The sequence below is a fragment of the Alnus glutinosa genome, chromosome 8 (assembly GCF_958979055.1).
Source record: "Alnus glutinosa chromosome 8, dhAlnGlut1.1, whole genome shotgun sequence".
Classification (NCBI taxonomy): Eukaryota; Viridiplantae; Streptophyta; class Magnoliopsida; order Fagales; family Betulaceae; genus Alnus; species Alnus glutinosa.
This window is the reverse complement of record NC_084893.1, coordinates 4,128,826-4,154,020: the sequence shown is the minus strand read 5'-3', so window position 1 is coordinate 4,154,020 and position 25,195 is coordinate 4,128,826. Positions and strand designations below refer to the sequence as shown.

The following is a 25,195-nucleotide window of genomic DNA, read 5'->3' as shown; positions in this document are numbered from 1 at the left end:
TCTTTGGCTGCAGGTACTCCAGTCATAGTTGATGACGTAGTAGAAGTGTACTTGGGATATTATGACCGGAGCTTGCCGCAACGGTCGTAATTGTGGGACCATGGGTGTCTACTGTTTGATAGGTTTTGTTTATGGCCTATGACGCCTGTGTCACTTGTTATTGTATAAAGTCATTTATGTTATGTATTTAATTTGAGGAAAGACTTAAATAAATAGATGTAATATTGGCTCTTGGTTATGAATAATTCATGATAGATGTTTAAGATGTTATTTCCGCTAGTAGGTGTATGTTTTCCGCTGCATAGTAAATAGATGTTATACTCTGATTTAGCAGGTACATATTATGAGGTATGTACCATATGTTGGCTTTGCGACATATCGTCGTGCCATTGTGAAGATCCGTATATATTTTAAGAGATTAATGCATATGTAAATGTTTTGTAAAAAAAAAAAAAAAAAAAAAAAAGATCGTCACATTAGGTCTCCATCTTGAGGCTTGGAATGCTGCTTCTAGTCCATCTCTTTGGGCTCCTCCGAGAATTGGTGGTATTAAAGGGAATTTTGATGTGGCTGTGAGGGATTCTTTTGTTGTAGCTAATGCTGTCATTAGTGATTTTTCTGATAATATTATTATGGTTGCTACCCAAAGATTGCATTCTACGGATATTCTTGTTAGTGAAACTTTTGCAACTCTTCTGGCTTCTCGGTTGTTGGCTTTGTCTTCTGGTATTAACCATTTTGTTCTTGAGGGATTTGGAGATGCTCTTTTAGTTATTCTAGAGATTAATTCTCATGAGCTTTTCACCTTGAGGAACTTTTCTAATTTAGTTTTTGATATTAGTTTAAGTTTATTGTCATTTCAAAGCTAGAATGCTTTGAAAGTATATCGTTGTGCAAATTATCATGCACATGCTTTAGCTAAATGAGTCACTTCTCATCTTGTATTTGGAAGCATTTCCATAGGTTCTCCCATTCTCTCTTCCATCCGCATCAAGAGTGGAAAATATCCTTTCTTGCACTCCTTTTTTCCCACTCAATTTGAGAGCACAGGAAAGTCAGAGAGAATTGATACATGGGGTACGTAGGGGCCTATTTATAGGCATGTAGTTTTGATGTATTGGGAATATTCTCATTATAATCCGACTAAGACTCTAATTCCAAATCGTGTGGAGTTAGAGCTCATCCAGCTAGGAATCTTGTTCGACCAAGATTGCTTGATAGTTGAATTCAAATAAGTCTCATATTTCGTATCGTGTGGGATAAGAGGTAATCTTGGAGGATCCGAGATTGAGACCTTCTAGCATCTTTCTAGGGATTATGGATTAGATCTTCCTCATAACTCCCTACTATAATATTGGAATAAGGATCCTTATATATTTCATCCTAATCACTTCGTGGTAGTCCCGAGAAATATAGTCTCGGGACCATCTGGATATGGGCATTTCGTATGGATTCTTTTCCTGTTTCCGAGACGGTGATGTCCCGAGACTTATCAAATATATTTATCCCCGTTCCTGCCAATCAAGGGATATTCGCATTCAAGAGTCCTTGATTGAATATTATTCTTGAAATTCTCTAAGTAAGGAGCATTCAGGGTGTCCTCTATCCGAGATACCTATGGGCCAGATTCGAGGCATTTATGACCGACCAAATCTTTATAGGCCTCTAACGAAGTATGACTCATTGTTGGACTTGATGGACAGGATGGGCCCACAGGCCAGTCTTGGGCTTGTATGGGTTGTGAGAGTAACAATTTTCCCAACATTGTGGACTTAAGAGAATCAATATGTGGGATCAAATAACACCCCGAATTTGCATCAGTATAGGAAAAAACCTTGAAGAATTAATATGGCTCTACAATGATACAATATTCTCAAAGTGATCTACATCCAACCCATTATACGAGAAAAGGAGAAATCTTCTCAGGCCGGCTCATTGTCTAGGCCAATTAGGCGGTTGTCTATGGCCCCAATGAAATAAGGCCGTAAATTAATGATAATAGTATAATTAAGTTTTTTTTTTGTAAAAGAAATCTTTGAGGCCCTATCTATGGTAAAGAGGTTAGTAAATGCTCTTTAATTAAGGCCCTTATTATGATTTTAAAAAAGAAATAACAATTATAAAAAATTGAATTCCAAGATATTGAAATTTTAGAGGTGAAAAAGGGGGGGGGGGGGGGGGGGGGGGGGGGGTCATATTAGTGGCATCCCTAAAACAGTAACTAAACTTGTAATTTCACCTCAACTTAAAACCAATATGTCAGCTCAATTCGTTCATTAAAATAATGTTTATATGAAAGTAAAATTTGTTTTGTACAAATTAAAATCTGCATAAAAATAGTTATATGTGCCTCAATGCAAAATATGTTATACGTTGGAACTAAATGTCTCGCATCAGAGATAAATTCATATTTAAAAAAAAAAAAAAAAACACTTAAGAGCAAAAAGCCAGAAGAACGATTTTTCAGTTAAAAAATATACTTTAAAAATTAATATTAATATTTAAATATAAAGAAAGCTCCAATTAAGTCGTATCAATGAATAAGAATTTTTAATTAAAATAAGTTCGAGAAAGCGACTCTTTGAAAGAAAAATTGAAAATTTCAAATAGAAGGAAAAACTAATTTTTCATGAAATAATTATAATTGCCATCCATTCTGAACCTGGCTGTAAAGACAAAGAAAATAAATAGGTAACTTAGAAAATTAATAAATTATATTTTTAATTAGATGAGACCAATAGTTGGATTTTAAGTGACAATATTTATATTATGAAAATAAAATGAGTTTAAAGTAAATAATGGAAAAATAATAATGAGTCCTAGAATAATAAAATATTAATTGTATGGGTATAATGTAGTTAAATTAAAGGTGGAGCCAAATATTAATTGTTAAATGATAGGATCAATCAGAAGTGGGGTCATGTAGCGATTTATTAAAGTTTGGGGCTTTAAAAATAAAGGTAATCTCCCATTGCCAAGTGTCAGCACACAGTTGGCTAGGAGGAGATAACATTATCTCCTCCCAACCACCCACAATGTGACACATGTTCCCCATTCCCTCTCTTTTTTCTTTTTTTCTTTTTCTTTTTTTGAAGGAAAGATGAAATCTTTCATTGATCAAAGAAGGGTACAAAACAAACCACCATATAGGTGTACACAAGACACCTCCAACCAGGTGAATACCCCACCTGAGCCAAAAGACTCAGACCATTACAAACAGAAATGCTACAAATAAAAAACATAGTCAAACAGAATGATGCCTCTACGATGACATAATCCTTATCTTTAGAGGGAGTCGGTCACATATTCTGTGCAAAAAGCAATGACAAGGTTGATCAGCGCAGAGCACACTGCCAAAAGAACCAACACCAACAAACCAACCCCTCTGAATCAACACCGAGGGGACAAACAACTCCACCATTAGCTCAAAAGACTAAGGGGAAAAAACAATAAGACATAAACAAAAAATAAAAACAACTACAAATGCAATGGCCGGACCATATCTCCCATTTCCCCTTTTTGTGCAAACGGTTGGAAGCACCTACTGAGACTCCAAAAAAATCTAGAAGTTGTCCTTGAAACACGCTCCAAAACCGCACTTGATGTGAATTTTAATTGTACTCGCAAGTGCACGAATCGTTTGCAATAAAGGGTTTTGCAAGTGCGAGGTCGATCCCACAGGGAATTGTGTTTTTAAAAAAACAAATTTATGTCTAAACTAATTAAATCTTAACCTAGTTCCAAAAAACGTTTGATTTTTGATAAAAAGAAAAAAAAAACATAAACTAAATAAAGTAAAATAAAACAAAAGAAAATGTACTAAGGTTTTGGAATCCACACCCACCAAATCATAGCAACATATTCTCATGTTCATCAATACATATCCAACGTTTTAATAAATAAAAACTCAAGCAATCAATTATGTGAAATTATCTCAAATCATCAAATGTATCCTTGAATCACAAAAGATATCCAAGAATCATTCCACAAATTGAAAAGAAGTAAAACATTGGAAAAATTAAACCAAATAAAATTGGATAGTATAAACTTACATGAAAATATTGTTGCTCTTCAATGGTGAGGCTTCATCCTCAACCTTAATTTAAAATCTAGCTACACATGACTATTGAAAATAAAAACCTACCCTAAAGAAAAACTAAACTAAAAAGAAAATAGTATGTTTGGTCTCTAGCTTCTCACACTTTTTCTTGAGGCTTAGATGTCTATTTATAGGGAGAAAACAAATCCTAAAAGCCCTAGAATTTCTAGAAAAATCGGAGATTAGTCTTCTAGTTGGAGTAGGAGACTCAAAACTTAATCCAAGAAGGAAAATGACTCTAAATTCGTCCAAACTTGCAGTCTTTTATTGCGGAAAAATTTTGGCATAGAATACGCCAGAATTAGGAAAATTTTATTTCACAATGATTTGTAGAAAATTAAGTTAGCTTTCTAATACCGCTTGATTCACCTTAATCGGATACTTGAGCTGAAAGTTATGATCAAAATACTGTGACATATGCAGAATTTGAAATTTAGTCCAATCCGATTTTGACTCCAATTAGAGAAATTTCGATTTAGTCATCTCCTTGATTTGGTTGAACATAACCACATTATCTAGGTCTTCTCAAAGTGTGTTTTCTTTTACCATAAAGCTATTGTTTTCTCTCAATGACTTGGAAAATACTAAAATACCAAAACTAACCAAAAACATTAGAAAATAACAAAACTAAAGGTTTAGTAAATGCAAATAAAGGGGTCCAAATATACAATATTTTGCACTCATCAAATACCCTCAAATTTACATTTTGCTAGTCCCTTAGCAAAACAAAACAAAAAATGAAAGCATGAAATATAACTCCTCTTTCGTGGGAGAAACGATTGCATTTAGCGTATGCAACAAGCCTTTTAAACCCCTCGGATTCCTTAGTGGACGAGTGAAGTCTCGTGAGGATTTGTCAGGAATGATAGCCACAAACATCTTAAAGCACTATGTTGTTGACAAACAATGACTTCCATATAAACATATGGTTAATACGTCATGAGCAAGTTTAACAAAGTGAACATCACAATCACATCATTAAGACATCAGAAATCATTCAACTTATAGTTGAAAAATTGAGACAACTCATAATCAAATAAGTGTAAAGTGTGATTAACATAGACTCATGAGGTTTCAATTTTTCTCAAAGTTTGTGTACCCCAAAATTCATAGGAATCTTATCAGATGAAAATAACCAAGGCTTAAATCAAAATGTGCATTTTTTTTCTTCTTTTTTTCTTTATTATTATTATTATTATTTTGTTTAGGTTGTGCAATGTCTGACTCCTTTAAGCTTTCTAGTTGACCCATGTAACGAGTGTTGGGCCAGTGACTCCCAAACCAGATGGTTTTAGGGCACTAGATGTAAAAACATTCCTAAGGGCTTAATTACTAAAGTCAAAAAGGCTACGAAGTCAAACTAGCCATACGATCAACCAAATTGAATTTCTCATCTTTTTACGCGAACTCTCAATGCTTAGTGAGGCAAGAGGCCCGGTTACTCAATGAGAACTCAAACTGATGATTTTATTATTATTCTTTTTTCTTTTTTTCTTTTTTGAATTTAAGCCAAGGTTTCATCAATAAATCATCCCACAAATTTTATGACACACATTTCTCAATTCAAATCTCATACCTCACAGAACCAATGCTAATGTGCTTGTGAGAAATAATTCAAACAAGTGAAGTCTCTCTAATCCAACAGGTGAGTCAAAAGATTTAGATTTCTAAAGACATGCAGTGTTCAACATGTTAAACAAACCAATGATATGCAAACCACAGTTGCGATGTAATCATGCTCAAACAACAACATAACACATTTTTTTGGAACTATTTCTAGAATAAAAAGACAAATAAACCATTTTTTTTTTTTGAACAAAACAAACAAACAAATAGACAAAGTGTTTTTCCATACCCCCAAACTTGAAGTACACATTGCCCTCAATGTGTAGTTTAGAAATACATTATCAGAAGTAATGAAAGGTCAAGGTGTGAAAAAGGCCAAGGCGTCCCCCAAACTTAAACACCAAAACACCTGTCAATAACATTAACAACAATATTTTCTAATAGAAACAAACATCAAAAGATTAATTGCTTGTCAGTTCAAAAAATAAATAAATAAATAAATAAAAGGACAAGAAATAAAATGAAAAAAGAAAAAGAACTCAGAAATTAAATGCTAAAAATAAAAATTACCATACTTTCCTCGATCATGTAGATGTCCAACCAATCCCTTCTACCCTTTCCTCTTTAAAATTTGATAGCATTCTAGGAGAATGTTTTGCCATCTGAGGAAGCCAATTTGCTTGTTTAGAAATATTTTCTTGGGATGATGATTCCTAGATTTGTGCGCTTGTCTGCATAAATCCTTGAGAATCTTGGTATACGATGGCTCTTTGAGACATTAAAGAATTAAAGCTTTGGATTCATGATGTGTCTCAAGAGGGACAATAATGAAGGAATGAGCTTCAGTACTCACTTCCTTGTCATTGGACAGACTTGTATCTGCTGGGGGCTCAATTTTCTTTTTCTACTCAACTTGCTCTCTGTGCTCAATTTGATCTATGTGCTCAACTTGATCCTCTTTTTCTTCCTCCTCATTGTTATCCACAATTTCCTTACTCTTGAGTATAGTGGTGTCAGGGACATGCTCATGACAAGAATGGCTAGCATCATCCTCATCAATCATGTCGTGCCCTTGAGCCATCAGCTGACTTTGGAGCTCTTCTTCCTCTATTCTGTGGAGTTCAACAACCAGATAATCGATTTGTTCTTCCATCTTGGCAAAAGCTTGATGTGTGAACTGAGTTGAATCCCTGATCTCATCTGTAAGCTCTTGTATGGTCTGGCTATTGCTCATAGTGGCATTCTTCAGCTCTTGTTTACTCTGGTTAAGTCCTTGCATAATCTGGTCATTGCTCATGATGACATTCTTCAGCTCTTGTATAATCTAGTTGTTGCTTGTGGTAACACTCTTAAGCTCTTGAATATTCTGGCTACTGGCTTGTATGAATGCTTTGACTGTATCTTCCAATGATAACTTTGGCTGTGGAACTTGAATGGTGGATTTGCCAGTTCTCTCCATAAATTCCTTTAGTGCGTCTTCCAATGATGATCTTTGAGGAAGGGGATCATATGATGAAGGATTGAGGACTTGGTTTTTGAACTGCGGATATTCAGGATAGTGCAGTTCATTGTGTGAGGGAGCATAATTTCCTGTGGCTTGATCTTGCCATGAGAAATCAGAATGGTTGCTCCAATCCGAGTTGTAAAAACTAGAATTTGAATCAAACCTTGAGTTGGAGAAATTGGCTTGGACACTTATGAGCTCTTGTATATTCTGTTTCATCTTTTGTGTATATGCTTTGATTGTGTCTTCCAATGATAATTCTTGTGCCGGATAATTGTAGGATGAAGGAGGGGAAGATTGGTGATTGAACTGCGGATACTCGGGATGGCACAGTTCATGGTATTGGGGAGCACAATTTCCCGCAACTTGAGCTTGCCACTAAAAATCAGAATGGTTGCTCCAGTCCGGATTATAAACATTGGAATTTGAATCGAACCCCGGGCTAGAGAAATTTGTGTTCATCTGCTCATAAGAAGGATTGCAGAATTGTCCCCAGGATGGACAATTACTAGAACTATGATAAGGATTGGAACAATATGAACATGGTTTATGTGGGTAAAAATTGTGAGTGTAGTTGGTAGGAGCAGGTATCCTATCACTAGGCGAAGCATGTTGTGCAGAAAAATTGTTATAATTATCATTAGAAAAGTCCATGCTTCACTCTCACTTTTTAACATCCAAATATCCCACATAAAACATCAATCAATTTTCAATTTTTATTTTTTTTTTTAAAAAAATAATAACAATAAAAGAAAACAAAAACAAGCAAAACAAAGAAAAGATAAAATCTTTTTTTTTTTTTTTAGAAATAGGAATAACAAAAACAAATTGCAAATAAAAAAAAAAATCCTAATTATAACTAGTAGAAAGATAAAATCAATTTAAAAATAAATTGTTTTCAAAAATCAAACAATTCCCCGACAACGGCGCCAAAAACTTGATGTGAATTTTAATTGTACTCGCAAGTGCACGAATCGTTTGCAATAAAGGGTTTTGCAAGTGCGAGGTCGATCCCACAGGGAATTGTATTTTTAAAAAAGCAAATTTATGTCTAAACTAATTAAATCTTAACCTAGTTCTAAAAAACGTTTGATTTTTGATAAAAAGAAAAGAAAAAAAAAACATAAACTAAATAAAGTAAAATAAAACAAAATAAAAGGTACTAAGGTTTTGGAATCCACACCCACCAAATCATAGCAACATATTCTCATGTTTATCAATACACATCCGAAGTTCTCACCATACAACTCTTATGTATATTCTACTATGCTTAAAAAAATCATTAAATCATTCAATGAATCCGTTCTTTGCACAAATCACAAAATATATCCGGTTTAAACCAAATCATTAAATGTATCCGTAGAACGAAACACAATGAATATCCAACGTTTTGATAAATAAAAACTCAAGCAATCAATTATGTGAAATTATCTCAAATCATCAAATGTATCATTGAATCACAAAAGATATCCAAGAATCATTCCACAAATTGAAAAGAAGTAAAAAATTGGAAAAATTAAACCAAATAAAATCGGATAGTATAAACCTACATGAAAATATTGTTGCTCTTCAATGATGAGGCTTCATCCTCAACCTTAGTTTAAAATCTAGCTACACATGACTATTGAAAATAAAAACCTACCCTAAAGAAAAACTAAACTAAAAAGAAAATAGTATGTTTGGTCTCTAGCTTCTCACACTTTTTCTTGAGGCTTTGTTTATTTATAGGGAGAAAACAAATTCTAGAAGCCCTAAAATTTCTAGAAAAATCGGAGATTAGTCTTCTAGTTTGAGTAGGAGACTCAAAACTCAATCCAAGAAGGAAAATGACTCCAAATTCGTCCAAACTTGCAGTCTTTTATTGCGGGACAATTTTGGGTTGGCATAGAAGACCCCCGAATTAGGAAAATCCTATTTCACAATGATTTGTATAAAATTAAGTTAGCTTTCCAACTCCGCTTGATTCACCTTAATCGAATACTTGAGCTGAAAGTTATGGCTAAAATACTGACATATGCAGAACTTGAAATTTAGTCCAATTCGATTTTGACTCCAATTAGAGAAATTCCGATTTAGTCATCTCCTTGTTTTGGTTGAACATAACCACATCATCTAGGTCTTCTCAAAATGTGCTTTCTTTCACCATAAAGCTATTGTTTTCTCTCAATGACCTGGAAAATACCAAAACTAATCAAAAACATTAGAAAATAACAAAACTAAAGGTTTAGTAAATGCAAATTAAGGGGTCCAAATATACAATATTTTGCACTCATCAACACCCAAAAAAAGGCCCTCAATCAAACACTACCGGGTTCAAATTAAGCGCCGCACGTCACCCCAATGGTGAGATAACCGGTGAAAAACAAAACCGCCAAAAAACCGCCGATCCCTGTTCCCCTAAACCGTCGTTCCAGAGGAAAACCCTAGGCCCCCACTGCTGCAAAACTACCATGAAAAACAATTAAGCTATTTCGCCTTCGGTGTGGCTAACCAAACCAGTAGCGGCGGATCAAAGCCTCCCATACGAAATCAAAACTGTCAGGCCGGAAAACCCATGGAAGAAACCCAAAACTTGAACCAGTGCAATTCTTCTCGCAATTGTGTCTCCGGCAAATCACGAACTCCTATAAGAAATCAGACACCGGGCACCACGAAACAAGGGAAAAACGTCTGCCATTACACCCTACCAAGCGAAAAAAGCATGTCTCCATCCCTGAAAAGGACGAGATAAAACACATCCACTTCACTTCAGAAGTTGCCGACAACACCCAAAGAGAAAAAATGAAACTTATTTATAAACAAGACCTAAAACAATCTACTGGGGAGGAGGGAAGCGGAAGGCACCCCTCCTCCATTATCACGCTCAAAAAAGTTCTTACTCGCAGAGGAAAAAATCGCCAGAGCCGGGCACTCCTCTCTTTTCCTCTTTCTTTTCTTTTTCACTTTTTTCGTCTTTTCTCTCCCTTGCACGTCAGACCCCTCTCCCTTTCTTTTCTCTCCTTTTCTTTTTCTTCCTTCCTCTCCCCTCTTCACGCACACAACCCTCATCTATCTCCCTTTCTTTTCTTTCCTTCATTTTCCCCCTTCTCTTCCATTTTTCTCTTCTCTCCATTCCCACACGCACACCCAAATGGAAAGAGCGACGATACCGAGGGAGAGAGCTACCAATGGGATGCAGACCGAAACTGAGAAAGGCTGAGATGCAAAGATGGTGAAGCCGACGGTCCATGGGGGTTTCGGATATGGGTAGCAAGAAGGTAAAAATTATCTTCCCTTTAGCTTTTAGATTTGGATTTTGTTGAGATTTTGGAGGAAAATACCGAATGGGTTTTCTACTTTGGTAAGTTCCAGGTGTTGGTCACTAATTTGCTTAGGGTTTTAATTACAATTTTCGAATGGGTATAAGTGTAGAAATCTGTGTTGGTCTTCAATGATTTTGGGTTCCGGTTGCTTTGGTTTTGGGTATGGAATTTCTAGAATTGTGTGGGTCTTGACCGAGACAGTGGGGTTTTGAAGTTTGAATTTATTTCCCCCCTGTTTTGGTTGCTGATTTTCAGAGTTGGGGCTTTGATGGGTGAATTTTGGCTGCTGGAACCGATTGGGGATTATGCAGTGTTGATGTTTTGGTGGCTAGCCAATATAGTGCTAAGGTGTGTAATATTTTGGAGATGATTCGGATGGTGTATTCACTGTCATGGCTGAATTTTAAGGGCTGATTTTGGGATTCCTCTTTGTTGTGACCGTTTGTGTTGAAGTGGTGGATTTGTGATGTGTTGTATTGTGAATTGGCTGAATAATGTTTGTATTGAATTGGAGAAATATTGTGTTCATGGGACCATGAGAAAGAAGTTATGTTGAGTTCAATAGTTAAAATGAAAATATTAGATTGGAAGAGAAATTGTAAGATGGGCAAATGTGAGAAAAATGAGCATAAAGAACAAAGAGTGTAATAAATAAAGAGAGTAGATAGATAGATATATTATAGTTTGATATTATAGTTTAATCTAAGTAACTCCATAGCCATTAAATCGTTTAGATCCTTTTTACATAAATGGCAAATGCGGCTAAAATAGAGAAGAGGTTGTGGTGTCTAATCGAATATAAATTGCGAAAATGAATGATTAAATGAAGAGAAAGCATAAATAGAGTGGTGGTGGACAAATAGTGAATTGATTCTAAGAATAATGATTAGCTTTAGTAAATGAATATATTCAATATGTGATTGTAATTTAATCTAAAAAGATGTAGTAAACTAATAAGTTAAATAAGATTAAAGTCTTAAATCTAAACTACTTAGATGACTAATAATTAGTAAAGGATTAAGCGTTAAGTGTAATAATTGAATATGAATGCTTTAAAATAGTAAATTGTCCAAATAACCTTAAGACAACAAATACAAAATAATGATATTATGGAAATACATAAATAGGCTTCGAATTCATTTGTTAGTGTAAGAAGATAATTAATGCTTTTATCTATGTATTATAAAATACCTAAGTGCTTTATAAGGTGGTGCTTAGCTTAGTGAGCCTTCTATACATATATGTGTACATATATATGTATATGGGCGGAATACATTTAGTTAACTTAAATGGATAAACAACTAAAAGACTTAATAATTAATAATAACAATAAGGTAACTAAGTAACCAATTCACCTATCCATGTGCACATAGTACTTAAGTGTATCTTCGGATTAGGTTTAAGCGTTATATGTGTATATGTATAAATGTATATATACATATGCATGTATATGGGTTAAATATATATCGTTAACTTAGTAAATAATTATAAAGCCATTAATGGGTTAACAAATAAAATAGTAAACGTGTCTTAAAAATAATAAGAGAAATAAATATGAACCTGTAACTAATGGTTAACCTAATGGCAGCGAAGGTACTTAGTTAGCTATTGAAGCAAGTGATGCGACGTATGAGCACGCGGGTAGTTTATGTGTCATAGAGTATAGGTTCAATAGCATAGTTTAATGTCATAAATGTTTGCAGGATCGTGTCCGGATTGGAGACTTTAATTGGTTCTCCAATGTAAAGTTTGTGTATCTAGAATCCAAGGGAATATTCGAATCAAGAGTCCAATGCAGTCAAGGTGAGTATTCTACTCACTGAGAAGTATTATTTTCATATATGATGAATTGCAAAATATATATTGTTTTCCAAACCTGAACCAATTGTATGTTGATTATGATCTGTTTTGGATGATTTGAGTACTTTTGAGTATATTGAAATTATGATGATATTTTAAAGTATGAATATGACATGTGATTTTAGAGTAAGTATAAGTTGGAGATTTAAGCTATGCAAATTGTCTAAGAAATGATATGTTGGACTGTTTATATTTTATAAAGAAAGCATGTGTTAAATGCATGATCATGAAATTAAATGTATAGTATTTAAGCATGGGTATTGAGCATAAAACATGAACACATAAACGAACTATTGGGGGATCTACGCCCCAGGGAGACTTACGCCCCATATGAACATACGCATGAACTACTATTGGGGGACCTATGCCCCAAGAGGACCTACGCTCCATATGTACGTACACATGAACTACTATTGGGGAACCTACGCCCCATAGGAATACAACGGAAACTATATGAGTATGTATAACATTATTTTCATGAGTGATGTTTTTATACTATGAGTAGTTTTGCTAGACGTATTAGTATGCATAAGAGTTTCAATGGGAAAGAACTTATGTATATTTCTATCGGATGGTTGCATGATTTAAATGTCATTGTTTTCTAAGTCTCACTGAATCAAAAGTAATATAGTAGGTAAGGATGTATGTAGTTTCCAACAATGAAACTTCTACGTATAAACTCAGTTGCGTAGTATGCTTTAAATGTTTTCTACTAGTCGGTGTCCGCTATATCAGCTGTGGGGGGTTTTTCAAATAAAAGTTTATAAAATTGGTGGCTGTTATAGTGTACGCATGACTAAAAATGAAAAGTTGGTTCTTTGTGAAAACTCAGTGAATAGTATACCTCTGAGGTCTTAGTGTATTTATTTATACTAAGACGGTGGGCTCATAATTACACCTATACGGATGTGGCAAACTCTCACAACCGTATAGATGATGTTTCTTTGGCTGCAGGTACTCTGGTCGTAGTTGATGGTGTTGTAGATGTGCACTTGGGATATTATGACCGAAACTCGCCGCGACGGTCGTAATTGCGGGACCATCGGTGTCCTCTGTTTTATGGGTTTTGTTTATGGTTTTGGTTTGTGACGCCTGTGTCACTTGTTATTGTATAAAGTCATTTATGTTATGTATTTAATTTGAAGAAAGACTTAAATAAATAAATATAATATTGGCTCTTGATTATGATTAATTTATGATAGATGTTTAAGATGTGATTTCCGCTATTAGATTTATGTTTTTCGCTGCATAGTAGATAGATGTTATACTCTGATTTACCAAGTACATATTATGGGATATGTACCATATGTTGGCTTTATGACATATCGTCGCGTCACTTTGAAGATCCATTTATATTTTAAGAGATTAATGTTTATGTTAATGTTTTGTAAAAAAAAAAAAAAAAAAAAAAGGGGGTCGTCACACTGGCCTTCAATAACTCTTAATGGTATTCAATTATATATATAATTAGCTCATCAATAACTCTGAATGGTATTCAATAAACATTATAAGACAATATTGTCAGATTCACACGGTTGAAGAAGTGGAAAACCAGGTACCACCCTCCCAGGCCAGGTCCTCGTATGTATATATATATATATATACATACAGTAAACAATTTCCACACAAGTTATATAATAGAGCATCCCTCTTTCAAGTTACTGAATTGTTCTTGTCCAACCAAAATAATAATTAATTTAAGTTATCATCTTCTCAAACCCAACTAATCTCCAAGGTGGGACTCTTTAATAAACTTCAACCTTATCTTTTGCTGCATGGGTTTGTACGTAAGCCCCCTCATCAGTTGACCTTTTCGTTTGTTGCTAGTTGACCTGGCCTGTTCCTTATTAAAAGATTAATAAGGAAGATTAGTGGGGTTTTCTGCATGGGAAGAAAGATATAAATGGAACCATGTTCTTCAACCGCTAAACTATATACACAAGCATATATCATCTAGACAGCAAGCCTGCTCAGCCATGAAGAATCCATCAAGTAGTTCACCCTTCCACATGCTATCTTGCCTCCTCGTGATATTGCTTCTCCCTTTGCCGTCTCTCTTGGCAGATCCTGACCCATTGCAGGACTTCTGCGTCGCTGATTTGAGTGCCTCTACGTCAGTTAATGGTTTTCCTTGCAAACCTGCATCAAAAGTAACTTCGGATGATTTTTTCTTTGATGGACTGAGCAAAGAGGGTGACACAACAAATATCTTTGGCGTGAATGCCACCTTAGGTAATGTCCTTACATTTCCTGGGCTCAACACTCTTGGGATCTCAATGAACAGAGTGGACTTTGCCATTGGAGGAGTTAATCCACCCCACTCTCACCCTCGTGCAACTGAGATTGGTCTGATCATTTCAGGACAGGTACTTGTCGGGATTGTGACAACTGGAAACGTGTATTTTTCAAAAGTTTTGACTGCTGGGCAGGTCTTTGTCATTCCTAAGGGACTCTTACACTTTCAAAAAAATGTTGGACCAGGGAAGGTCCTTGCCTTCGTCTCTTTCAACAGCCAATTACCAGGGGTTGCTATCGTCCCATTAAATCTCTTTGCTTCAACACCATCGATTCCTAACGACGTGTTGACTAAGACCTTCCAAGTAGGAGATGATGTTGTCAATTCTATAAAATCAAAGTTTGGTTCTTAAGCTGGGGCCTTCCAGATAACCTCCCCTTGATTTGAAGATTGTGTAATAATGCTTTTGATAAAGCCTGCCTCCATTTTCTCATGTTGTTATTCAGGTTATCTATCTGTGTTTGTGTTTCTATGGTTATTCACTTAGTTTTGAATAATACAATATGGTTATGTTTGGTAAACAGAATTGTTATTTCATTAAGTAAATGAATAGTCTTTATTGAATATTATATAAGAATGTGGAATGAAATAGCCTTGGAACAACTATTCCCATATAGGATTAAATAACACAGGATATACCTCTAAAATGATACAATATTCTCAAAGTACTTTATAAGATCAATGTGTTTTTTTTACATATGATGTCATGTAACAAATGAAAAATGCTAGTCATACGTGCGCCTTACGTCGAGGTAGCTTACGCGCTAACGTGGCGGTGCAATGTTGTACTGCCATGTCAGCCCAAACTAAATTTTTTAATGAGTTATTTCGGAGTGCCAGAACAGCCACTTCCATGAGTGACTGACAGTTCCTCTAGAGCTGAGGAGGTGGTTGTTCACCCCTACCGATTCTCCAGGAGTGGTCACTACCTACCCCGATGGGTCAGATCTAGTGGTCGGCGTCACCCTTGCGTGGTGGTGGTTAGAATACTTTTTTTAAAATGACAACCATAGCTTTTTCATAAAACCTTCCACCACTAGAACTTCAGGATTGCAAGAAGATGTTCATATAGAATAATTGTCCAAAATTTCTGAAGCTACTACGATATAAACAAACAAGTCGTTTGTTTGGTACAAGTAAGGTGTTCGTTACAAAAGTTTTGTAAGTATGTAATACTTGTAATTGAATTCATTTATAGCGAATGAGTTTCCATGGCTTGGACGCCCCAGAGTGGTTTTACTTTTGAAAAGTTTGTCAAAAAGTTTTCATTTCGTCACCAAATTATTTGTGTTGATTGATTTACAATTTTCATAACATTTTGTGATCGTTTGAGTGGTTGTTAATTTTTAAATTTCGCATTAATTGGTAAACACCTATTCAACCTCCTTCAAGGTGTTAGTTGGAGTCTTTAGACTATTTTTTTAATTGGTATTAGAGCCAAGTTCACTCTGTAAAGGATTAATTTCCTAAGTATGATCTTTGACTTCTTGATCAAATATCTCAATCTCAATCACAATCTTTTAATATCCCTTCGTACTTTAACAGATCGATTTGTGCTTATTGGAATTAAGGTTCATACGAGGGTTTATTTATGCAGACATTCCTGTAAGAGTTGGTACTTTTGAATCAATCGAGAAAAAATCAATCTTTGCAGTCTGTGATTGTGTTTTCTTTGTAGTCATGTTCTTTGTTAGAAAAGAAGATGTCGTTGCTTCTTTTCTTTATCTCTCATGCACGCTATCCGCTATGTTGGAATTACAAACTATAGTTATTTGATCATTTGAATTCAATTATATATAAATGTATAGAGATTAGCCCCATCATATATGATACGATTATATATAACATACACTTGTAATATTGTACGTTTATAAATATTAATAAGACAACTATATGCTTTGGTAACTTAACCACTTTCCGTCATATTTTAGATAGTTTACGTGTTAACCTGGCAGTTGGCACACTATCAAATCAATCAAAAAAAAAAATTAATGAGTTGTTAAGGGGTGGTTACGACCACCAGATCTGTTCGGGAGTGGTCACGACCAACCCCAATGACCAGAGGTGAAACCAAACATGCAAGGGTATATAGGGACACAATTTTAAAAAACAAAAATTTGAGGGTAAAAATTTAGTTTTGAGGGGACAATTAAAAAAAAAAAAACCATAAATTTAAGGGACAATTTTAAAATTTTCCCCCCCACGTAGTGGTTGGGGGTGACACTGACCATCAGATTTACAATTAAACATTTTTTAGTAAGGCCAGTATCTCTACTTCAAATTTTTTAATGATTAACAATACATATGATCATCTTTGGTACTATACAAAAACTTTTTTTTTTTTTTTTTTGTCTTTTTATTTAACATAAACCCAAGTCATCTAATAAAATAAGCATGACGTGTGGGTAATGCTTCTTTTCTTTATCTCTCACGCTATCCTATAGTTATTTGATCATTTGAATTCAATTATATATAAATGTATGGAGATTAATTAGTCTCATCATATATGATACGATTATATATAACAAACACTTGTAATATTGTACGTTTAAAAATATTAGTAAGACAATTATAAACTTTGGTAATTTAAAGAGTCTCCATCATATATATTTTAGATAGTTTACGTGTTAACTTGGCAGTTGGCACAATATCAAATCAACCCAAAAAACAAAACTAAAAAATAAAAAAAAATAATGAGTTGTTAATGGGTGGTCACGACCACCAGATCTGCTCGGGTGTGGTCACGACCAACCCAATGACCAAAGGTAGAACCAAACATGGAAGGGTAGGGACACAATTTTAAAAAACAAAAATTTGGGGGTAAGAATTTAGTTTTCAGGGAACAATTCATATATATATATATATAATAAAATAATTAAAAAAAAAAAAAACCATAAATTTAAGGGACAATTTTGAAATTTCGGAGAAACATTAGCCGCCCCCGCCCCCACATAATGGTTGGTGGTGACACTGACAACCAGATCTACAATTAAACATTTTTTAGTAAAGCCAGTATCTCTCTACTTCAAATTTTTTAATGATTAACAATACATATGATTATCTTTGGTACTATACAAAAACATTTTTTTTTTTTTTTGTCTTTTTATTTGACATAAACCTAAGCCATCTGTTAAAACAAGCATGATGTGTTGGTAATGCTTCTTTTCTTTTATCTCTCACGCTATCCTTACAAACTATAGTTATTTGATCATTTGAATTCAATTATATTAATTTATATATAAATGTATAGAGATTAATTAGCCTCATCATATATGATACGATTATATATAACAAACATTTGTAATATTGTACGTTTATAAATATTAATAAGACAATTATATGCTTTGGTAAGTTAACAAAAGGTCCAAAACAGTTTCCATCATATTTTAGATAGTTTACGCGTTAACGTGGCAATACGACGTAACACTATCAAATCAACCCAAAAAAATAAGAAAAAAAAAATTAACGAGTTGTTAAGGGGTGTGGTCACGACCAACCCCAATGACTAGGGGAAATTTAAAAAACAAAAATTTGGGGATAAAAATTTAGTTTTGGGGAGACATTTCACATAAAAAAAAATAAAAATAAAAACCATAAATTTAAGGTCAATTTTAAAATTTTGGGAAGACATTAGAGCCACCCACAAGTAACACACAGTTCCCCCATGCCAATGACCCAAATAAATTTGTAATTGGCATCACCTCCCCTCCATGGTAGTTAGGGGTGGCACCGACCACCAGATCTACAATTAAATATTTTTGAGTAAGGTATCCCCGCTTCAAATTTTAATGACTAACAGTACATATGATCATCTTTGGTACAGTACAAAAACTTTTTTTTTTTTTTTTGGTCTTTTTATTTGACATAAACCCAAGTCATCTATTAAAATAAGGATGATGCGTCGGTAATGGTTCAGGATAGTTCAGCTAGTACAACATACGACTGAAAATCCTTATGTTACCGGTTCAAATCTGATTCCTGGCACATAATTAATTCGTATGAATATCCATTTTACAAATTAATAGATTGATGAGTTTGTGGAAGAAAAAAAAAATAATTATTGCTTGATGTGATAGTACTATGCGCTGTCATGTACGTCAGCACGTAAAGACCCGTACTTAAAACGTACATACAGGTAGCATGAGTTATTTTTTTTAGAGAAATATTATTTTCACAACAAATACGTAGCATGAGTTATTGCCTTGTTCTTGTACACTCTTCTATTTTAAGATACAAAAAACCTCCTAGTTTCAAGTTATTCACCCGTTCTTGTCCAAGTCTAAAAAGGCCAGGAAAGTAATGGGGTTTTCTGCATGGGAAGAAAGATATAAATAGAACCATGCATGATCTTCAACTACTAAACTATTAAGTACGTTCAACAACCCAATTACCTCTAGAAATTAAGCAAGTCTGCTCAGCCATGATCAATCCATCAAGTACGTAGTTCACCCTTCCACGTGCTATATTGCTTCGTCATGTTATTGCTTCTCCCTAATTTGCCATCGCTCTTGGCTGACCCTCACCCATTACAGGACTTCTGCATTGCTGATTTAAGTGGCTCTAGATCTACGTCAGTTAATGGCTTTCCTTGCAAACCTACATCAATAGTAACTTCAAATGATTTTTTTTTTGATGGACTGAGCAAAGAGGGTGACACAAGAAGCATCTTTGGCTCGAATCTCACCGCTGGTAATGTCCTTGCATTTCCTGGGCTCAACACTCTTGGGATTTCAGTGAACCGAGTGGACTTCGCCCCTAGAGGAGTTAATCCACCCCACTCGCACCCTCGTACAACTGAGACTCTTTTTGGCCATTTCAGGGCAAGTTCTTGTCGGGTTTGTGACGACCGGGAACGTGTATTACTCAAAAGTTTTGATTGCCTGGTAGATCTTTGTCACTCCTAAGGGACTCGTACACTTCCAAAGGAATGTTGGACCATAGAAGGCTCTTATCTTCACCACTTTCAACAGCCAATTGCCAGGGGCTGCCGTCGTGCCATTAAATTTCTTTGCTTCAACACCATTGATTCCTAACCACGTGTTGACTAAGACCTTCCAAGTAGGAGATGATGTTGTCAATTCCATTAAATCCAAGTTCGGTTCTTAAGCTCATGAGGCCTTCCAGATAGCCTCCCCTGCATTGATTTGAAGATTGTGCCTCAATTTTCTCATTCTGTTATTCTGGTTATCTATTTGTGTTGTTATGGTTATTCACTTATTCTTGAATTATACAATAAAAGTGATGTTTTAGTTTTATTTAGATCTTATTCTTGAAATATACAATGGGCTTGGCCAAAAGTCAAGTTATGCTTTGTTAGTGTTTATTTAAATGCTTTTTTTTACTCCTACGGAGATATTTTATAATGATCAATAAATAAGTTTGTTTCTTTTGAAGTGTGATTCATCTTCTCTTTAGTGATAGAACTCTACTAAGGCCAATAATCAAACTATGGTTCAACCTATTCTTACTGTTATTTTAGTGAGATTATGAATTAATGTGAGATTTATTCCACTTTCTTTGTTTTTGATCTATTTTTGTGGGATATCCTTCCCATGGTGCATGATGATCTTCAACTTGTTCCTGCCAAGCTTATTAAACAACGTTCTTCCACTTTGGGTCTCCATCTTGAGGCTTGGAATGTTGCTTCTAGTATGTGACGACCCTTTTTTTTTTTTTTTTTAATACAAAAATAAACGAGTCATCGCAGTGGCACGACTACGCGTCGCTCAGCCAACATATGGCACATGTCCCATAACATGCACCTGATAATCAGAGTATAACATATATCTAACTATGCAGCGGAAATCATAAACTCGAATAGCGAAAATTACAATTTACGCATTTATCACAAATTAATTACAACAAAGAGCCATTTAACATCTGTTTGAGTCTTATTAACACAATATTTACATAACAATAATGACTTAACAATAGGGGTGGGCGCGGACCGGATTTGCATGTTTTCCACAACCCGTCCAGCAGTGAACGGGTTTGAAACTCAAGATCCGCGACCCGCATAGTGAATGGTCAACCCGCTGGGTCTTCGGTAGTGCAGATTGGGACGGGTTCATGCGGGTTCGGGTATTTTTTTATTATTTTTTTCTGGGCCCAAAACTAGAAAAATAATTCACAATCTTGTTAACCCAATTTAAAATTTGAAAATCCTAATTAAATCAACCTCACCAGCAAACAATAACAAGAAGAAAGAACCAGAATTACCAACAAACCTAACTGTAAAGAACTTTTTTATTCTTTTATGTGATTGTAGATTGAATGGGTATGTGTATGTGAGAATGTAGAGATGAAAGTTTATATAAGAATGTAATAAGAATAGAGATGAAATGGATAGTGCAAAATTGAATGAAATCAAAGGTACACAATTTGAACAATTCGTGACTCTTATAATTTTTTTGGAGAAAATTTGATGAAATCAAAGGCACACCCCTAGTCATGATTCTTATAATTTTTTTGGGGAAAATTTGATGGTATGAGTATAAAGGGATTGCGGGGCGGGGCGGGTGAGAAAAAATTTAATACCGCAACTCGCCCCATAAATCACGAGTTGGCATATTTAGGGCCCGCACTTTTTTAGAAATGTCTTATATCCGTTATTGACGGGGCGGGTTGGTGCGGGGCGGGGCGGGACGGGGCGGGGCGGGGCGGGTTCGCGGGTGCAAGTGGGTTTTGCACACCCCTACTTAACAAAGAATAAGTGACACAAGCGTCACAAGCCATATATCAAACCTATAAAATAATGGACAACCCGTGGTCCGACAATTACAACCGTCACGACAAGCTTCAGTCATAATATTCCAAGTACACTGCTACCAAACTATCAACTATACCGAAGTACCTGCAGCCAAAGAAACATCATCTACACAGTTGTGGTGGTATCCACATCCGCATAAGTGAAAGAATGAGTTCACCACCTTAGTATAAAACATACTAAGACCTCAGTGGTATAAGACTAACTGAGTTTTCACAAAGAACCAACCTTTATTTTATTTTTAGTCGTGCGAGCATTATATTAGCCACAATTTACCAATAGCTAATGCAGCAAACACCGACTATTCAAAAAACATTTAAAACATATTATATAGCTGTGAACATATGTAGAAATTCAAGTCATTCTTCCTTAGAAGTTTCTACATATAGACCCCTTTATAATAATACTTTTCATCGGTCACTCAGACATACGTGCACACGATCACTCCATAACAGATATCACGTATACACATTGGTCTTAAGCAAGGAACATGGCATCTTACTCTTCCGTACTAGGATAACATCCTTCAACAAAACACTTGCAACACCATCTCTAATCGTATTCCAGCTTCGTACTTTGAACGTCAATAGATCATGAGAGCACTAGAGTTAAACTCAATCATGCTAACACGTCTTTCCTGAAAAACAAGAACAGTCAACCTTCTTACTCATAGACATATCATTACTCGCACCTGGGTAGTCATGTATCCATGTACTTTCAAGTTCAATGTATGATCTTAACACATGCAACCATCCGATAGAAATATACATAAGATCTTTTTCATTAAGACTCTTATGCATACCAATACGTCTAGTAAAACTACTCATAGCATAAAAACATCACTCATAAAACAATGCTATATATGATATGCATGAACTGGGGCTATTAATGCTGCTGATACTGATATGCTGCTGATACTGTTATGCTGCTGATACTGATATGCTGCTGATATACTGATACTGCTGGTATGTATGCTCTATACTACATGCTCAATGTTCTGTGCTTAACCAGTATATATTTCACTACTGTATCACGTTGAAATCATGCAGTTGCTAAATCACGTCCTTTTAAAACTAAACAAATCTAACATTTTATCCAACACTTTGAAATCATTCAAAACATATTTTCTTCATAAAATCTAAACAGTTTCAACATGACATGTTCTTAAATTCAAAACATAGTTTCATAAAACATTAATGGTCTGTTTGGATACCAAAAAGAATCCTAATTCTTTTCGAGTTTTTTTTTCGAAACCCAACAACCCGCAATTAACCGAGTAAAAGCCCGAATTGTTTCTCAATTCAAGACTAACTTTGATTTGATGACCGGAACCCACGTGCAGGACAAGTTGTCTCCAAAAATGCACAGGTCTCACATTTAATTAATAAAATAATTAAAATTTAAATCAAAAAAAAAAAAAAATTAAAAGGGGTGGTTGCCACCTTTGGAGGTGGCCGAGGGTGGCGCGCGGCCACCCAGACCCTTGGGGGTATCCACGCGACCACCCCTGAGGGTGGCCGCGCTGCAACTCCTGACCTTTGGGAGTGGCTGTGCGGCAACCCCTAACCCTTGCGAGTGGACCACGCGGCCACCCCAGACCCTTGGGGGTAGCCGCGCGCAGACCCCTGCGCGCCACCCTTTACTTCTTCTTTTTTTAATTTTAATTTTAATTATGTTTATTTTTATAAAAAAAAAAAAAAAGTTTTTTTTTTTTTTTAATTAAACAATCAATAAAACAATCAATATATAATAAATTATTATTATTTGAATCATTATCCCACACAACTTTTCACAATACCAATCATTATTCACAATTTTTCAAACCTTCAATCATTTCCTACCATTAAAAAACAATAATTTTCAATCTCAAAAATTTAACACCCAAACACATTTCTTTGCCTCGGAATCCACAAACAGAATGGGAATTCAATTCAGATTTCAAAAATTCAATACCCAAACACATCATAACAGTTTCAACATGACATGTTCTCAAACAATTTTGCATAATTTAAATCTCAACCGCAGAACTTAACACTTTAAATTTATTCAATACTTTTTCACTCTTGCACTATCTCTTAAACATCATTGATATAGTTTAAACATAATTGAAACTAATCAAATCATCCCAAAACATATACATTTCATCATATGGTTGGTTCGGTTTCATAAACAATATACATTTTTATCAATCCAATACATATAAAAATATATATTTTCTCAGTGAGTGGAATACCCACATTGGCTGCATTGGACTCACGACTTGAACTCTACATTGGAGAACCCGTTGAAGTCTCCAACTATGACACGATCCTGCAAATACTTATAACGTTAGACTATGCTATTGAATCCCATACTCTATAACATCCTAACTACCCACATGCTTACACGTTGTGTCACTCGCTTCTAAAGCTATATAGATACCTTAAGCTATTATTAAATTAGCGTTTAGGTCTTGGTTCATATTTTATTCATCCAATTATCTTTAAGTTACGTTTACTATTTTATTTGCTTATTATTATTACATCATATTACAATTGTTAATCTCTTAATGGCTTGTTATTTATTCACTTAAGTTAGCAATGTATATTTGGTTCATACACATGCATACATATACATATGCATACAACGCTTGAACCTATTCCAATGATACCCTAAAATACTTGGTGTACACGGATAGATGGATTAGCTACTTAGTCACCCCCTATTGGATTCATATTAATTTATGTGTTCTTATAAGCTTGCTAGCTTATATTAGATTAGGTCGAGGCACATACATAGATTTTCTATAAAATTACATAGACACTTATTTTTTCCGAAACTACATTCTCCAATGACTTTATACACAAATCCAAGTAATATCCTCTCAACCAACACTACATATAATCGGCCACTAAAAGGAATTACTAAATCCTACTTCTAAAATACAATCTCATATACCATTGAACTCAATTCATTACACAAATGGCAATGGTATATTTCTTTCCAAAACCTCTACATAATTAATAACCACATCATCAAATTACTAACCAAAAACCAGATTTGGGTTCTACCAAAAAAACATTATGGAAGTCTAACCACAAATTCAACACCTATTTTAAAACCTTAAACACAATTCCAGCATTACTAAAACCAAAATCCCAAGATAAAAACACCATTAGGTCCAACCTTTTATAAAAACTAATCATAACTTCAATATCACATTAAAGCCCCAATTGGTTAAACCAATCCCTACAACAATACATCCAAATATCATTTAAACAGAATATCAATAACAAAGTCCCAATTGGGACCTTCCAAAATCAAACTATTTTTGCTTAGCATAAACCCTAACCTACAAGCACAATCAATAACCCATTCAGCCACATAGAAAATCATCAACAAGCCACAACTAAAATCAAATCCCAAATCAGCCCTACGATCTCCAATAAACCCCCATTCGGATTTGCAACCAAAAATCTTAAACATTAACCCCTGAAAATCAACCCAAATCAAAACCTAAATATCAAGAATCAAACTACATCAAACCAACAACCCATTCTGTCAATAACAAAACCAAATGGAAATTCAACCAAAATCAAAGACAGGGGAAGAGAAACCTTACCGAAGCAAGGCTGGAAATTGGCTCATTGGACCGCCGGAAAAAGCACATGGAGAACCGGGTCTCCTCTCGGGTTCAGCGGGTCACGGGTCACGGGTTCGAGGGGTTCTGGGCTACGGGTCTTCGTGGTTCAGCGGGTCTTCACCGGAAATCCCCTAGAGCCGTCGGAAATCATCACAAAATCGCCGAAAAACTGATTCTAGA

At 35.0% G+C, this 25,195-nt stretch overlaps 1 protein-coding gene and 1 pseudogene across 1 annotated transcript in view; both read left to right on the top strand.

Annotated features, from left to right (window-relative positions):
* Positions 1 to 14,215: 14,215 nt before the first annotated feature.
* Positions 14,216 to 25,195, top strand: part of LOC133874730 (germin-like protein subfamily T member 2) — a 43,675-nt gene continuing 32,695 nt past the window's right edge. The window contains exon 1 of the mRNA XM_062312608.1: positions 14,216 to 15,073. Within this exon, the coding sequence (XP_062168592.1) occupies positions 14,308 to 14,979 (672 nt within the window). The 5' untranslated portion in view covers positions 14,216 to 14,307 and the 3' untranslated portion in view covers positions 14,980 to 15,073. The remainder of the gene's footprint in view (positions 15,074 to 25,195) is intronic.
* Positions 18,927 to 19,886, top strand: LOC133875150 (germin-like protein subfamily T member 2; annotated as a pseudogene).